At 35.2% G+C, this 17,466-nt stretch overlaps 1 protein-coding gene and 1 long non-coding RNA gene across 3 annotated transcripts; one reads left to right on the forward strand and one right to left on the reverse strand.

Moving 5' to 3' along the window:
* The first annotated feature begins 7,857 nt into the window (after nucleotides 1–7,857).
* Nucleotides 7,858–8,314, forward strand: LOC120439769. The gene is made up of 3 exons (XR_005612747.1): nucleotides 7,858–7,898; nucleotides 8,030–8,147; nucleotides 8,275–8,314. It is a non-coding gene; the product is annotated as an uncharacterized LOC120439769 (long non-coding RNA).
* Nucleotides 8,315–12,768: 4,454 nt separating this feature from the next.
* Nucleotides 12,769–17,055, reverse strand: LOC116322177 (interferon-induced protein 44-like). Of its 2 annotated transcripts, XR_005612746.1 has the most exons (9): nucleotides 17,009–17,055; nucleotides 16,238–16,279; nucleotides 16,086–16,119; nucleotides 15,687–15,885; nucleotides 15,153–15,299; nucleotides 14,738–14,909; nucleotides 14,547–14,647; nucleotides 13,471–14,423; nucleotides 12,769–13,342 (listed from the first exon to the last, which is right to left on the reverse strand). XR_005612746.1 is itself a non-coding variant. In XM_039610784.1 (8 exons), exons 2-8 carry the CDS (start codon nucleotides 16,275–16,277, stop codon nucleotides 14,253–14,255), a joined length of 864 nt encoding a protein of 287 aa, XP_039466718.1. In that variant the 5' UTR covers nucleotides 16,278–16,279; nucleotides 17,009–17,055; the 3' UTR covers nucleotides 12,769–14,252. The 2 variants fall into 2 exon arrangements, 1 of the variants encoding a protein (XP_039466718.1); XM_039610784.1 differs by having other exon boundaries at nucleotides 12,769–14,423.
* Between the last annotated feature and the right edge of the window lie 411 nt (nucleotides 17,056–17,466).

Raw genomic sequence — 17,466 nt, forward strand, 5'->3', positions numbered from 1 at the left:
CATGAGCGGTATCCCAGATCGCCCTCTCTCAGTTGTTGTCATGGAATGAACTGAAAAGCAATTCAATAAGTAGAGATTTGAAAGACAAGAACACTATGTGATTCTGTAAGAATTTGAGTAATACATTATTTGGTAAACAGAGTCTAAATTAATGGTGGTTTTAAAGTGGCGACCAAAATGACAGTAGAAAACAGAACAAGAGTGAAAGCAGTCTTATAATTCCAGGAAAGTTATATCTTATATAAGATATCATATTTTGACAAATAAGCAGCTACATAAAACTTCTGATTCATAAAACATGAGTGGAATGGACAGCTACATTTAATGCTCAGCTCTCTCTTCACTACAACAGACCAATAAAGCATCTGCTTCACTGCAGACTGGACCTCAATCCATGTACAAGACATCTTTGTACCCTAAAATCAGGCCGAACTGAGCTTTTTTTTTTTTTTTTCCTGTCGACTTCCGATACAGTGAACTGTTGAGCTTGTAAAGAAACATTTAGCTAGCAGCCACGGGACAAGCTCGTAAATATGGCCAAAAAGGAGGAAAGAAGAAAGGACGGACTGATAATGGACTGGGAGCCAGATAAAACCTTTGTAGACTTTTGCAAACCTCTCCCTCAGACCCCTCTTAATGGCCCCAACCCAAGGAAGAGCCGCATCGAAGTTCATGAGGCGAGAGAGGAAGCTGTATCCAATGCTGACATCTTGAAAGCTATTAATGGGCTGAATGACAGATTCTCTAAATTTGAACAAATGGTCAACAAAAACACGGAGGAGATCATTGCCGTGCGGGATCACGTGAAAGGTCTTGAAATACAGAGCAAAGAGACAGAGGTTACTGTGAAGAAGCTGAAAGATCGTATTGCTGCACTTTAGGAGAAACAAGAGGAGACGGAGAGATATAGTCGACGGTGGAACCTGCGTTTGCTGAATCTCCCAGAGCATAGTAACAAAGATGTAAGAAAAGAGGTGATGGATATAATCGCCCTGATCATCCAAGAGGAAAAAACCAAATTCAGTTCATGATAGATACTGTTCATAGAGTTGGTCGAACAAGAGATGAAAACAGCTCACACAGTCCACCATGCGCACCTTTCGACACAAAGTGTGGAGAGCTTCCCTCAACTCTGATGTGATGAAGAAGAAGAATCTCAGGTTGGCAGAGGATCTCACCTACATGGAGCGACTGTGCAGAAATAAACTGTGGCCATGACAATGGAACGAAAACCATATGGATTGGTCCTGTGGCCATCATTGATGGTGTAAGACACACTGCGTAAATAAGAGATTACTAAAAGATCAGCAAGATGACAGAAATACCTTAAGTTCACTTTGTAGGTTACCTAACATTAACAGGTATTTCAGCTACCTCAGGCTCCCAATGTTACTGTTCAATATTTAGTAATAATTTTGTGACACTTGTACACTATGATTTTGTTTTTTTTGAAATACCTGAAGTTCATTAGGTAATATGTCTACAACCAATTATAGCTTCTTTATATTTTCTATAAACCTTTAATACCTCCAAGTTAGTAATACGAATATTTGCCAAAACATTATTATGGTAGTATTTCAACTTGTTTGTGTTTTACATTGTGAGTCGTTAAACATCCTTCTTTTATAGGAGTAAATTTGCTTAAGTATTTGGGCCACTTCACTGGAAAAAACAAACAAAAAACAAAGTCTGAAATCTGAAGAATTTTATTTAGGTTCTCAAACCTTAGTGTTCCCTTTTGAGAGTATCTTCTTTAGGTGTTTATACCTTAGCACCTTATAAGTTTCTAGTTAATTTAACAGACATCCGATTCACTTTATTCGTTCCCTTCTTCCCTTATGGAAGTACACTTACATTTCAGTTCCTTAAAAATACTATCCCTTAATGTTCGAGGTATTCATGACAGTACCAAAAGAAAGTCCATTTTCATTTTCTGTAGACGGAAAAATGCTGATTTGATTTTTCTACAAGAAACTCGTTCATGTGATAATGATGTAAAATTCTGGAAAGCACAGTGGGGTGATCAGTGTTATTTTTGCTACGCCTCTCAACATTCGGCAGGCGTAGCCATTCTCCTTAACAACTTTAAAGGTAATATTATTGATTCATTGTCTTCAGATGAAGGCAGACGGATTATTCTGGTTTTCAAATTGGACAACACTTTCTTTATAGTCTGTAATTTATACAGTCATAACAACACAACTCAGGCCAAATCTATGTGGATACAATTATCTGAGAAACTTGATTTTTTAAAATCACAATACTAGGAAGCCCACATGATTCTTGGAGGAGATTATAATGATGCTCCAGATGATCTTATAGATAGAGTACCAATAAGAACATCTCAACACTCAAAATTTAAAAGCACTGCGTTTCTCTGTGAACAAGTTGCAGTTATAGATGTATGGAGATTCTTAAACTCTGATACAAAAGAGTTTACCTGGAGCAATGCAGATAGATCTCTACATTCCAGAATTGACTTGTGGTTAATATCTTCTTCATGTTCATGTTCAGAATGATTTTGCTCCATTAACCGATCACAAATTGATCACAATTCACTTAGTTGGCAATAAACAAAGTCAAAGTAAACTACGTGGTTTTTGGAAGCTAAATAATAATTTATTGAATGATGATACATTTTGTAGTACAGTGGAAAAAACGGCAGAACAGATATTCGGGGATGCCAATATGAATCACACACTAAAATGGGAATTTTTCAAATTCAAGGTAAGAGAAGCGGCAATAAGGCGAAGCAAAGAAATTAAAAAAAGAAATGACACTAAAGAAATCAGTATTATGAATGAATTAAACATATTAATGAAGAAAGATGCTCTATCAGATGATGAAGAAATTAAATTGAAAAGACTAAAGGAAGAAATAGATAATGCATATATTAACATGGCTAAAGGGGCTTTTATAAGGTCCAAAGCAAAATGGCTAGAACTAGGTGAAAGAAATTCTAGTAACTTTTTTGCTCTTGAGAAACGGAACCAAAGAAGAAACAATATATCTGCTCTTAAGATTGATGATGACATAACCACTAATCATTTAGATATCTCAAAACATGTTGGTTCATTCTACAATGATATATACAAATCGAAATGTAATATCAATGATTGTGATAGATTTATTGAGTCAGTTAAAAATTTTGTACCAACTATCTCAGAAAATTTTAAAACTAACTGTGAACGTCCCATAACAAAATCAGAAATTTCAGAGGCAATTCAATCAATGAAAAAGGGCAAATCTCCAGACAACGATGGTTTTTCAGTAGAATTTTATTTACATTTGTTTGATATGTTACAAAATCAGTTTTACCCCAGTTCTTTTATTCGTTGAGGGATCCAGAAAATGGCACCGGAACTCAGTAGTTATTTTTACAAAATCTTTATTCATCTTTATTCATCTTCATTTAAGCATGCATTTCTAGAAGGGAAGACGAGGCCGGTGTCCCTCTGAAACAATCTTCACCCCTTTGTTAGTTCCAGGCAGCTTTATAGAGGCGACCCCATCATAAATTCCCCATGGTGTGCTGGAAACTCTGTCTCTGTGTGTATGCACGAGCACGTGAGTGCCTGTGTGTGCGCGTACCCGCGTGTATGTGTGAGTGCACGTGAGTGAGTGTGCATGTGGATGTGTGAGTGTATCAGTTAAAACACTGTGGGTATGTGTCTCTTCCTAGGGGCCATAAATACCATCTCCCCTCCAGACCACAGTTATCAAGTTAAATGTTGAGACCCCCACACAGGTATCCTCTGGGGAATTTCCACTCAGCATTAACTCCTCTTTGTCTTACTTTCACAGTTCAACTGGGGAGGGTCTCCTAAGATCTACTCCTAAGTTCATGACACAGTCAGGCCTTTATTTATATCCAGGGCAGTGTCAGTGTCTCGACCATAATTCTACATTCTATCTTAACACATTTCTAAACTCTAAAGCAAACTAAACATTCCTACATGTCTAAACTCTAAAATAAGCTAAACATTTCTACAGATATCACTGATGATCCTTTATTTAAGCATTGCCTTGATAGAAAAGAAATGTCCACAAGCATGAAACAGGGTATCATAACTTTAATTCCTAAACCTGATAAAGAGCTTCTTATTATAGAAAATTGGAGACCTATCACGCTTTTGAACATAGATTATAAGATTATCTCTTTAGTTTATGCCAAAAGATTAAAAAAAAATCTTGATGAGATCATAGCTGAAACGCAAACTGGATTTATGACCAACCGCCATATCAATTCAAACATAAGGCTTATTTTTGACCTATTAGACGACTCTAACAATATAGTTGACAATTCCCTTATTGTGTTTCTTGATTTTTATAAGGCTTTCGATACGGTAGAACATTATTTCTTATTTAAAGCACTCAAAACTTTTGGTTTTGGTCCAACTTTGTGTCAACTATCGAAATCTTTTATAAAAATATTGACAGTTGTGTTATACTATATCCAAATTCTACTAAAAGATTTCCAGTCATGAGATCTGTTCGCCAGGGTTGCCCAATTTCGCCTGTTTTATTTTTAATTGTGGCTGAACCACTTTCATTACACATTTTGAATAGCCCAGTTATTAAAGGTTTATCTATTTTTGGTAAAAAAAAAAAAAAATCAGACTGACTCAACTAGCAGACAACATCGCTTTATTCTTAAAAAACAAAGATTAGATTGAAAATGCTATCACATTAGTAGACGAAGTCTCAACTGCCTCTGGATTAAAACTAATAAATCTAAATGTGAAATTTTATGTTTGTACCAATCAAATGTCAAATCTTTATATGATATTCCTGTCAAAAACTGTGTTAGATACCTTGGTATTCATGTCTGTAAGAATGACACGGAGCGTCAACAACTCAACTTCTCTCCCAGGATGGAAAAAACTAAAACTATATTGAACTTATGGCTCCAAAGAGACCTATCAATTTTTGATAGAATCCTTTTGACTAAAGCTGAAGGTGTTTCCAGATTTGTGTATCCAGCCCTTTCCCTTAATGTGTATGATTCCAAATGTAAAAATATTAATAACTTGTTGGTTAACTTTGTATGGAAGAATAAGCACTATCATCTGAAAAAATCATTGCTTTGTGGACCTAAAGATAAAGGTGGTTTTGGCCTTCTGGACTTCATGGACTTGAACTATACATTTAAGGTGAAATGGCTAAAAGAATGCTTAAAATCTCCTGGATCATTATGGCATTTCATTCCACACAACATTTTTAGGAATGATGGAGGTTTACAGTTCTTATTGTCTTGTAATTACAGTATGTCAAAGTTAAAATGTCTGCATTTTATCAACAAGCATTGTTGGCTTGGAAATTATGTTATTCAGATAACTTTTCTCCACATAGATCCATTATCTGGAACAATGAATGTATCACTAAAAGGAACAAGTCACTTTATTTACTGAATTGGATATATATATATATGTATATATATTGATAAAAATGTAATCTATTTAAAAGACTTATTTGACTGTGAGGGCCAACTACTAAGTTACAATGACTTCCTTGTCAATTTTAAAGATTTTAGCTCAGTAATAAAGTCCGTTCCCAGCGGACTGATTGAGTTGATGAAAAGCTACAAAAAACAGAACACACCACATGCATCCGTTAACACTCTTTATATAAATGGTATTGATCTCTTAAGCATGTATAGTTAAGTTTGTATAATGCTAAGAAAATAACTCCAAGAGGGAAGTTTTTTTGGAACGCTATTTTTGAAAATATCAAATGGGATAAAGCATGACTTGTTCCTTTTAGATTTTGTATCTCAAACAAAATAAGAGAATTACATTTGAGAATACTACATAACATATATCCATCCAACACATACATTTCAAGATTCTCTGACATTGATAGAAAATGTACCTTTTGTAAATCTGAACCTGAAACTGTAACTCATTTGTTTTATGGCTGTTCATATAGTGCTACATTTTGGAGAGAACTTGAAAATTATATGCTGTGCAAAACAACATGCGAAGTCAAAATTGAAGGGAAGGACATTATCACTTATTTTGAAACCAAAGAAAAAAAATTGTACCACTGTCAATCTTTATATCTTACTAGGGAAATTCCACATACATACATGTAAATGTCAAAACTCAACCCTATTATTTCATTTGTTTTTAATTGAAATTCAATATTACTTAAACTCTCTTAAATTAACTTCAAATAAAAAAGGTTTATCATTGATTGAAATTCAATCAGAAATTTTCAACAAATGAGCTGTCACAGATATTATTTTCAAGTACAAAGGTATTATGAAGTTTGTCACATCCCTCTTTTTTCCTTTATTTATTTATTTACCCTACTTATTTTCATTGTATTGCTTATTGTTACTCTCATTTGCCCTGTATGTCTACTGTACAAACTGAACTGGAATGACTGACTGTTCACTTTACAATTCAAAAAGGTTTAGCTGTTGGGTTGCTACCCTCAAGTGGGCTGTGGCAGTATTACAGGTGAGTTATGGGAGGCCCTTCTCAGCATAAAGAAAGACTTTCAGCATTTTTTTGCTGTGGCTTAATTACAGAATACATGTACATCCATATATTTTCTAAGTATAAGTATAAGAATCTTTGTTTAAAATATCTCCACAGGAGATGATTGGCTTATTCTGAAAGAAAATGATGTACAGTGTAGACTGTGTTTTGCTTGCCAGTCAGAAGAAAAAACAAGACTTAAAAAAATGAAAGTATGCAAACATATTTGCCATCATTGTAGCTTGCAACACAGTGACAGCCATTAGGTCCACTTCCTGGTCTCAAAGGTTGTCATTTCTTTTTAGTTCGACAGGCACATACAACAGGAAAAAGTTTCATACATACAAGTTTTCAAGGTAAGGATTATTTATAATTCTATCAACAAAATGCTTAAACTAAATTCTGCATTCATAGACACAATAAATGATGACTGATCATTGTTACAATATGGGAACTTTTTTTGGCATGCTAAAACTGTATTACAAGCATAATAATTTTTTAAAATCATTTTTCCCTTACCCTTCCTGTCGTGTTTCTGGTCAAATAATGGATAATTTGTAACATCTTTTTTCTTTACATTTTTTTTCACTTTCAATGCACATAATTGGGAAACACTAACCCAAATTAAAAAATGAAAACAGAAAGCAATGATTTGCAAATCTAATAAATCCTTAATTGATTCACAATAGAAAAGAAACATAGGATAAAAAAATCAAGACACTGAGACCTGGAGGGCTGTGGTTGAAAGGGAGGAATGAGATTTAGCAACTCCATGTCTGAGGCAATGATGCTCAGTTCAAAAGTAGGAGTGCCCACCCTGTGTCAGGGATGGGATGCTGCCAACATGGAGTAGCTGAAGTATATTAGAGACTGAGGGGAGGGGGAGATTGACAGATTGAGGTCCCGTCTGCAGTGATGCAAACTCTGTTGTAGTGAAGAGAGAGCAGAGCATTGAAATGTAGCTGTCCATTCCACTCATGTTTTATGAAACAGAACTTATTATGTTGCTACTTATTTGTCAAAATATAATATGTTATATAAGATATAACTTTTCTGGCATGATAAGACTGCGTTTACTCTTTTTGAGGGCTCCGTTCTGTTTTCTACTGTCATTTTGGTCGCCACTTTAAAACCACCATTAATTTAGGCTTGATTTACCAAAATAATGTATTATTCAAATTCTTACAGAATCACATAGTGTTCTTGTCTTTCAAATCTCTACTTATTGAATTTCTTTTTAATTCATTCCACGACAACAACTGAGAGAGGGTGATGTGGGATACCACTCATGTCCCAGCCTGAATGACAGAGTTCATGTTCTGGTCACTGTTGTTCCTGCTGGCTCAGTGTCTCTACTAAGTGAAGAAGTGTTGAAAAAGCTGAGAGATGTCAGACTGACAGCCAGTGAAATGGGTACGGCAACAGTTTCAAAATTGTAATACATTATGTGGAATAATTTTGACATGTAAGTCTATAGACAGTAATAATAAAAAATAACAACAACAACAAATGCATGACATCTTATTAAGTTTTTGTGTTAACAGACATTCCCCAGCTGGCTATTCTCACCAAAGTTGATGAAGCCTGTCCTGCGGCAAAACAGGATCCCAAAAACATCTACAAGAGCAAGTACCTGAAAGAACAGGTAAATCTTTTCTGTTGGTAGTTTTTGATTTTTGTTTTGCTTTTACTTTTGAAACCTTTTATAAAATGTTAAGTTACATTTTTTAAATTCAGCACTGAAATCGTTTTATACTTACTAATTAACTGAATTTGATTTAACACTCAGGTCGACAAATTTAGCCAGCTGCTGGGACTCCCAGTGAACTGCATCTTTCTTGTTAAGAACTACAGTTCAGAAATCAGCACCGATGACGCCACTGATGCTCATATCCTGTGTGCACTGAAGCAAATGATTGTCTATGGAGACGACTTCCTCAACCACTTGAAAGACCAACACGTTCTCGTCCCAAAACGTAACACACTGACACTATGTAACAAATCGTCGGTATGTTGCGCTTTAGGAAGCAGATGCGAGACTGAACGCAGTACTGACTGAAATATAAATTACGTCTTGTTATGTTAATTGACTGAAAACTGCATGAATAACTTGTACTTAGGATAAAGGCATGTGGTTGGATTTGATGCATTCATTTTTGAAAAAAGGAAGTTCATGAATGATTGTCTCCAGACTTTATTTATTATTGCATCAGTATTTATCAGTGAACTATAACTAATAGCTTACACGCAGTCATGCTGTCATACTGTTAACATTGTCAGTATTAAATGTAAAAATTATAATGACAACCAAAAAATGAAAATGATATAGACTAAAGACAAATATGCATCCCTTTATTTAAACATTATAATGTGAGGCTTCATTAAATCCCAGTACAGTCTGACATTTAGTTGGATATAGTCTTGTTATTTTACTCTGTATGGAAACCTTTAAAAACATTTAGCCAAAGCTACTCTTATGTTTTAATATGCAAAAATCTTTGTTATGGTTTGTGGAGTTTTTTAATTGACTGTGTCATTTTGTTGTAAAATTATTTAAAATAAAGCTTCACAGGCAGAAACCAAAGCAGAGTTGAGAGTTTTTGTTTATGGGAAGGTTTTCATTTTCATTTATTTCTTAGTATTTTCACTTCCAGTTTGTGTGAATGATATTTGATTAGTCCCTTCATTGTTTCTCTCTACACTGTAAGAAAAAGTCCTAATATAAAAGTATTTTACAGTTTTGTTCTGTTCTTCTAGAATATCATTAAATTTACATAAATAGACTGTGATTTCACATTTCAAATGTAAATTAAGGTAAAATCACTGTAATGTAATAAAACATAATTTTCTTGTTTTTTAAATGTATTTGTCTGTACATATGCATATTTAGATTGTTAAAATACATTCACAAATGTATCATGATTTCACAAATATCTCTCCATTATTTGAAAGATTGAACTGTTAAATTCAAATGTAATGCTATGGAAAAATATATGAAATGATTCTTATAAACTTTTTTAACATCAAATAATAATAATTATTATTGCTATTTAGGGTGATCGTGGCTCAAGAGTTGGCAGTTCGCCTTGTAATCAGAAGGTTGCCGGTTCGAGCCCCGGCTCGGACACTCTCGGTCGTTGTGTCCTTGGTCAAGACTCTTCACCTACCGCCTACTGGCGATGGCCAGAGGGGCCGATGGTGCGATATGGCAGCCTCGCCTGTCAGTCTGTCCCAGAGCATGCAATCCATTATTATTTAAACCAACTGTTAACTGTATATTTCTGTACATTTAAGTATTATGATTCATATTGCCACATTCATTGACCTTGTTTATAGGTAATTTCATTGTTTAATCACATTAAAATGTTCCTAATTTAATGTTTAAAAGCACTTGAAAAAGGCAAAATCCCATGTAAAATTAGGGCAACAAACTGTATTGTCATTACTGAAAATAACCGTATTTTTATAAGAAAGTTATTTTCTGTTATTTTCTGGTATTATTTTGGCGCCCCAGCTGCCGGAATATTACTGTTTTTCTAGGACTTTTCTTTTAACAGTTTATGTTATCTCTTCTGTTGGTATTTTGGTGCTTTGGTATTTCATGGCTTCAGTAGTTGTTTTTATTACTTCCTGTTCTGATTTCATAATTAGTTAATATTCTGCTCTGGAGCAGGTTATGTTCTACAGTAGAGACAAGGAAGTAAGAAATCTTTACCTATTGATCAATTTTCTGGAAAATTGTGTCACCATGTATTGAATTTCTGCCACAGAAATATTCATTTTACTCCCTCGGACACCTGTGTGCAGATAGTATAGTTTTTCAGTGTTGCCTAATTTCTTTGTTTTCCTGATGATCAGCAAGAAATAAAAATTGTTAGCAGCAACTTTAAAATTAGATATTTTTCCCTACTGGCTGCAAATATTTTAATATAATTTACTCAAAATACAGCAAATTTTTGTTCTCGCTGCCCTTATATCATTTACATTTTAAGTCATTTTAAGTCTAAATATTTAATCTTTATTGTAAGACTGCTAAACACCACCAAGTCTGCAGCGAAGAGAATAAAAAATAAAAGTTATTTTCGAGCATTAATATGATGAACTATTAGGTTCATAATCCATCACATTCTTCCATGTCTTAATAAAAGAGTTGGTAAACTAATAAGTCTTCATTTTTGCCAGCTTTCTTTCTTGCCTTCAGATCAATGACTGACCATGTTTTCTACAGTCATTACTTCAAATAGCCTAAACTTTATTAATATGTAGCAACTCATTTCCAGTCTTACTGACCAGATGCTCAAAATTTTAATACTATATTACTCTACTAAACTTTCCCTCTCATAAACACCACTGCTTTTTCTGCAGCAGCTGTGTTGTTTTCAGTTTTTCTTATAGGCTAATACATTGTTATTTTCCTTTGAAAAATCAGCACTATTTTGTCAGTATCAATAACTGTGAGTGGTTAGATACTGAAAATCCGACCCCTTTCATGTGACTATTGTTAGGTTGCTTTTGATAACAGTTGTCATTGTTGTACTTAAATTTGTAAACCTTGCCCTGAACTGTTCAGTTTCAGTTTCAGTTTTATTTGTCATATGCAAGTTAGCACAGGGTCAACATTGCAATGAAATGTGTTTGACGAGCAGCAGTCACTCAGTAGCATGGTACAGTAGAAGAAAATATAATAGAATAAAATAAAATGATAAAAAAGTAAATAGAAAAATAGTAAAGAGCAAAATATTAGAGAGACGTGGTAAAAGAGAAAAGATGACTAAATATATATGTATCTATAAATATAAATATATGTACACTAGTGATTAAATAAGAAAATCTTGAAAAGAAATATGACGTGGGGGGTGGAGGGGGGGCAGATGGGATATTGCACAGGAATAAGCAGCAGAAAATTACAGTATTGCACTTTTAAATATAAATATCAATAACAATAAAGTGGAGTGACCAGTGCAGATTAAACAGAGTACTTGTGAAGCTGCAGGGTAGCTTCTGAGTGCGTCCTGTGGACTGTGTTGTGTGTGTTTAAGTCTTGTGGTTGAGGTGTTGTATGGCTTGGTGGTAAAAACTGTTTTTGAGTCTTGTAGTCCGAGCAGACAGACTCCTGTAACGTCTGCCAGATGGTAACAAGGAGAAGAGCTGATGTGCTGGGTGGCTGTGGTCCTTGATGATGCTGTGTGCTTTGTGGAGGCATCGCTGGAGATAAATGTCCTGAATGGCAGGAAGCCTCATGCCAGTGATGTGCTCTGCTGCCTTCACCACCCTCTGTAGTGATTTACGGCTGCATGTTTAGATAACTGCATGTTTAGATATTCTTCTGTTCTCCTCCCCCCACATGTAGGATGGTATAGTGTTTAACTGCAGACACATTCCATCTAAAGGTTCTGGTTTCCTTATCTGGTAAGGGAGGTTCACTCCCGGTCATTTAGGGGCTCGCCTATGCTTGTATGTGGTGAACCATTAAAGTTAAGCCATATACGGGTGAGGGGAGATGACCTTTGGATAACTAGCAAATGTGGTTAAATAGTTGTAAGCATATATTGTGTGGCAGGAAGTCACATACACAGAGACACATACACACACACACTCACGAGGTCGGCTGAACATCTTGCCGGACTTCCCTTGCTAGCAAGTGAGAACCGTATGGAGTGTCTTGCTTTTGTTCACAGTGATGAACCTCTGCGCCAGCGAAGTTTGACATTAGACCTAACAACTGTACTATCTAATTTATCAAGCTGATAATCAGCTTCATGTGACTGCTCATCCGGACCGCCAATGTAAGGAAAAGTGAATCCAGATAATCAATGTCAAGGGCTGAGGTCTTGTCTTATCTATCTATCTTTCTAGCTACCTAGCATAGGCTATCCTTAAATGATAAACTGCTGTCCAAGAATATTGCAGTGGATGGCAATATTACAGCGGCCCTGAAAAATCAAACACTCTGCAGACTGAACTGAGACACACTGAAACGAAGCAGAGGATTCTTTGGTGATGTGAGGGAGAAAAAGATTCAAGGGAATGTGTGTTCAGATCACATGATTGATATATTACTGCAGATACATGTTTACTATTGTTTGTTTACTGTTAGTCAGCTCTGTCATGTTACTGTCTCCCCTAAATCACTTTATGTTGGTTGACCTCTCAGGTCTGCCACAGAAATACTCATTTTACTCTGGAAAATATTTAACTGATAGATTAAAAAGCTGTGAAGGAAAAAAAGCAATAAAAAAAACTTTTACACAATTTTATAGATGAGATTTTTAATTTACTTCCATTCATAAACTTATCGTATATTTTATTTGTTTTTGGTGTAAGATGCTAATAAATGTAAAAAAGATAAATTAATAAAAATTACTGACAATAGAGTTGATGAACTGAATAAAAGAATATTATTTAAAAAAAAAACAAATGTAAAAAAAAAATGGCTTGAACATATCTCACCAATCTTACACAAAATCAAAAAATAAATCATCTAATCATCATTATTGATGATTGTCTGCACAGTGTTATATTTTTAGGGGCTGGGATGCCTCGGCCCAAAGTGATATTGTTTTCATGGGGCCCTGAATCCCATGAAAATGACACAAAGACATCTCAGCAACACATCACAATTTTACCATGTCAGCACAGCCACTGGGTACCCAGCCTGCAAGGATCTGTTTCCGCATTTCACAGTTTTACTGCCACTTAGTAAGTACTTGGTGTCTTCACCAACCATAGCAATCTGCAAGGTGGTTTCCAACCCAGCACTGACCAGCTTCATACTAGCAACTGCCAGCAGCCACTCACCATTGAGTGGTTCCTAGTCCTGAGTGTCCAGGAAGGAAAATGATGGAGTGGTGTATAATCTTTGAGAAGGGGAGATGCAAAATTCATTTTTGTTTTTATTAAACAAAACGACAACAGAAATCTCTTAATCTCTTAATATGAGAAATCATATTAAAATCTGCAAGAATTATAATATAGGGTGACCAACCATCCTCTTTTCCCGGGACATGTCCACTTTGCACGTTCTATCTGGGGTGTCTGGGGGGATTTTCGAGATTGATGAAAACGTCCGGGTTTTCCTACAGAGGACCCATATCTGTGACGTCATCCCCGAGCTGCGGCTTTGTGAGTTGTTGTTCTGCGCTCACAAACGGGACAGACAGCACGCCTGGTGATGTTTAAAAGATGCCAAAGCGCAACTGCAGCTTTTCAGACAAACTGCAAAAGAAATTTCTCTCGTACCGTCCTGGTACTGGTAATTTTTCTTATACAGATGAGGCCTTATCTCTGTACCATTATTTAATTCCAGAGGTTTTCAAGTTATTTTTTTGCCCTTGTTGACTTGTAAAAGCCTATATGACATTTTTGTTTCACCATCCATTAACCGCACAGAGAAGGCATCGTTTAAATATGTTAAATTTTTCTTTAAGCAAACAGTATTATTAAAGGTCTCATGACTGGGTTTTCTTTTTTGGAAATCAAAATATGGTCACCCTAGTATAATATGAAAGCAGTATAGTTTTCTTACACAATTAGATGTCTGTTCAAAGGTTGATAGATACAAGAGCAAAACACAAAAACTGAAAGCCAAGTCTACAAAGCAAACACAGAAACTTTGTCATTCAAGCAAAACAAAACAAAAAAGACCTGAAGAGTTTCTAGTCTAAGGGTAAATGCTTTAGCCAAGGAAATGAAAATCAGCATGCAAAGAATAACTCTGACATTCCTGTTCAGACCCAAAAGTCATTTTAACACAACAATAAACAAGGTTCAGCAGGTCTGCCGTTTGTTGACGTAGTCCTCTCCAAAGTCGATCATCTGCTTCAGAGCAGCCAGTATCAGTGTGTTGACGCCATCATCTGTTTGGATCTCAGAGTGGTAGTTCTTGACAGGTAAGATGCAGTTCAGTGGAATACCCGATGTCACACTGACTGTCTCCATCTAAATTTCAACAGTTTAACCTTTATTAGCATTTATTTTACTTAAAATTTACTTGAATTAAACTGTTGGTAAAAATAAATAAATATTCCAGCTAAATACTGAAAATTACCGCTAGAAAAGTACCTGTTCCTTCAACCAGGTGCTCTTATACACATTTCTTATATTTTTTTTGACTTCTGGACAGGCTTCATCAATTTTGGTGAGAATTGCCATTTGGGGAATTCCTGTCAATACACAGAATATCAGAGTTGGTGATGTTTGTCAGCTTATTTAATTCAATTTGGGTTTATCCTATAACCAAACTTGGCTCTTACCCATGTCCCTGGCTGCAAGTCTGACATCCCTCATCTGTTTTATTATATCATCACTCATAAGTTTTATTTTGTTGGCATCGATCACACACACTAAAACATGAACTTTGTCATTTAGAGTGGGCTCCTTGTTGTAGTCATGATCATGTTCAGATAACGAAGATTGAGGATTGAACTGGAAAACAATGAAGTCAATTAAACTAAACAAGTATATGCAAATGTTTCACACACACATACACACATATGTATGTATATATACTGTATATATATATATATATATATATATATATATATATATATATATATACATACATACATGTTTTTGGAAATCTAACTTTTAAATACACTGTATGTGTTATTTAAAGGCATAATTAAATCGTGTCATTGGATACACCATCAAATAGTGTCTTCATGATACCTTGTAACCATCCTTCACGTGCCCCTTCATGGCCAGTATGATGTCTTCCACCTTAACTCCTCTGTCCTTCTCAAGGCCCATGATGTCAGTGAAGGCAAAAGGATAAAAAGTTCCTGGTCCTCCTTTTTGGATTTTGAAAGTTTCATACTGTAAAACAGAAGGTTTTAACTGTTCTGATAACAGGGTTACCTGATCACTGAAGACTACAAAACTGGTTTCTGGTTTAGTATAAGGCTGATATCTGTAAGAACAACTATGGAGAAAAGTAAAGTGAAACTAATCTTCAGACAAAGATTCAAGAAGCAAAAAACAAAAAAACCCCATCTGTCACACAAGAGCAGACCACATCCTAAGACCTCTGAGTGCTAATCTTTACTGTGCTGCAGTGGAAAAACAAGTGAGCTTGGTTCTACGTGCAGCTTTATAGCCATTTAATTTCAGTCCACTAGTTTTGTTACAAATTGCATGACTTTTGTTTAACAAATTGCACAAAATACATGAGCTTGACTAAACCATACCCGAATTAAAACATACTGTTGTAGTGAAGCTCTTTCCAGAAATTGCATCTGCCAAAGCATTTGCGGCCATTCTGCCTTGTAAAAGAGTGTCAACTGAGTTGATGAAGCTGGACTTGCCGGCACCAATGGGTCCATGAAGAAGAATTCTGAGGTGCTGGAGCTCAGAGTTATGAGGCTGGTAATTATTTATGAACTGGAGATCATTGGTTTTGCCACTGTTCAAAGAAGAATATTTATGAAGTTAAAGTCAAGAAAGTGAAACTGATAGTGGTGCAGATACAGTGGTGAGACTATGGAGAATATTGCAAACACCAACAAGAACAGAAAATTAAGCTGACAGCAACCCATTTTTGCAAGTAGATGATTTAAGACGTTTACGTGGCAACAAAAAGCCCATTAAGAGTCAAACACTCACGTCCACTGCATTTTCCTCCATTCTTCACTTAAAGCTGAAAAATTGCACAGAATTGACAAAAAAACTGAAAATATATTTTAAAGAAAGCAATGATTGATAATACGTAATTTTTTCTGATCTGTGTGACTTCATTGTGTTATGTTTTATCTTACTCGTTGGAGTGTTTACAGGTCGAGACTTTTGTGCTCCCATTGCTGTAAAACATAATAGCACAATAATACATCCATACATATGCATTAAAACATTTAGAAGATAACACTCTTTGCCCAAAATCATTTGTGTTGTATTTTACTGTGTTGTACTGCTCTATTCCCATGTTCTGGACCTGAAAACAGGGTTTGATCTTTCGTTTCACTCTATAATACTGAAGTTATTTTTGTATGAAGGTTTGAACTTTGAGAGAGTTTAAACAAGAGAGAAACGTGAAAATGTTGATGCCTGTCTGAGAAAAGTGTTTAACCTCCTAGGACCTGGCGTCCACATATGTGGACATCACATTTTGGGTTGTTTAGACCAAAATACTCAATTTTGCTCTACAAGGGCCTGATATCCACTTACGAGGACAATATACTGCCACTGTTCTATCGAAATTTTAGACGAATATCCTCATATGTGGCTCTAATTTTCCTCAGAAACAAAAATCAGGTAAAAAAAAAAAAAAAAGGCAATTCTTTGTTTTTACATTCATCTGGTCCTAATCAGCCCAAATATCAAAGAGAAATTAAAAATGCATGTCACGGAAGAGTTCGGGTCTTAGGAGGATAAAGCATGTAGTGAGGGATTTTACAGCCTTAAAACATCTATAATAATTGTAAAAAATAAAATTCGCTACTTCGCGGATTTCACCTATCGTGGGTTATTATTAGAACGTAATACCCGTGATAAATGAGGGAACACTGTAATTTGATAAAATCATTACTCACCTACAAAGAGAGTCTAATATTGTTTTCTTTTGTCTTTAAAATTTCACTGGAAAATAGAAAATACAAATAAAAGGTTGAGAGAGAAAGAAAGGAAGCATTTTTAGGTAGCACCACCAAATGTAACTAAATAACAATAATAAATTACATTGTTGTGAAAAAATTACAAATGTATACGACAGAGGTGCTCATCACTGTTATATGTTCAAGTGCATAGTGTGGAGCATGTCATAAGGCATTGAGGCAATCAGATGTAAAACACAATATTTATGAATTTTTTAATTTGTGAATTGGTCAGAATTGACCTGAACATGACGGAATATTTGGTATACATATTCAGTAATGCGCATACATTCTTACATATATTTATTCTTATAATTCTCATATTCCTATTCTTATATTTTGCCTTGTTCTTGTGTTTCTTGTATTTTGCACACCTCTGTTGCTGTTGAAAAAGGAAA

This window comes from Oreochromis aureus, linkage group 4 (genome assembly GCF_013358895.1).
Source record: "Oreochromis aureus strain Israel breed Guangdong linkage group 4, ZZ_aureus, whole genome shotgun sequence".
NCBI lineage: Eukaryota > Metazoa > Chordata > Actinopteri > Cichliformes > Cichlidae > Oreochromis > Oreochromis aureus.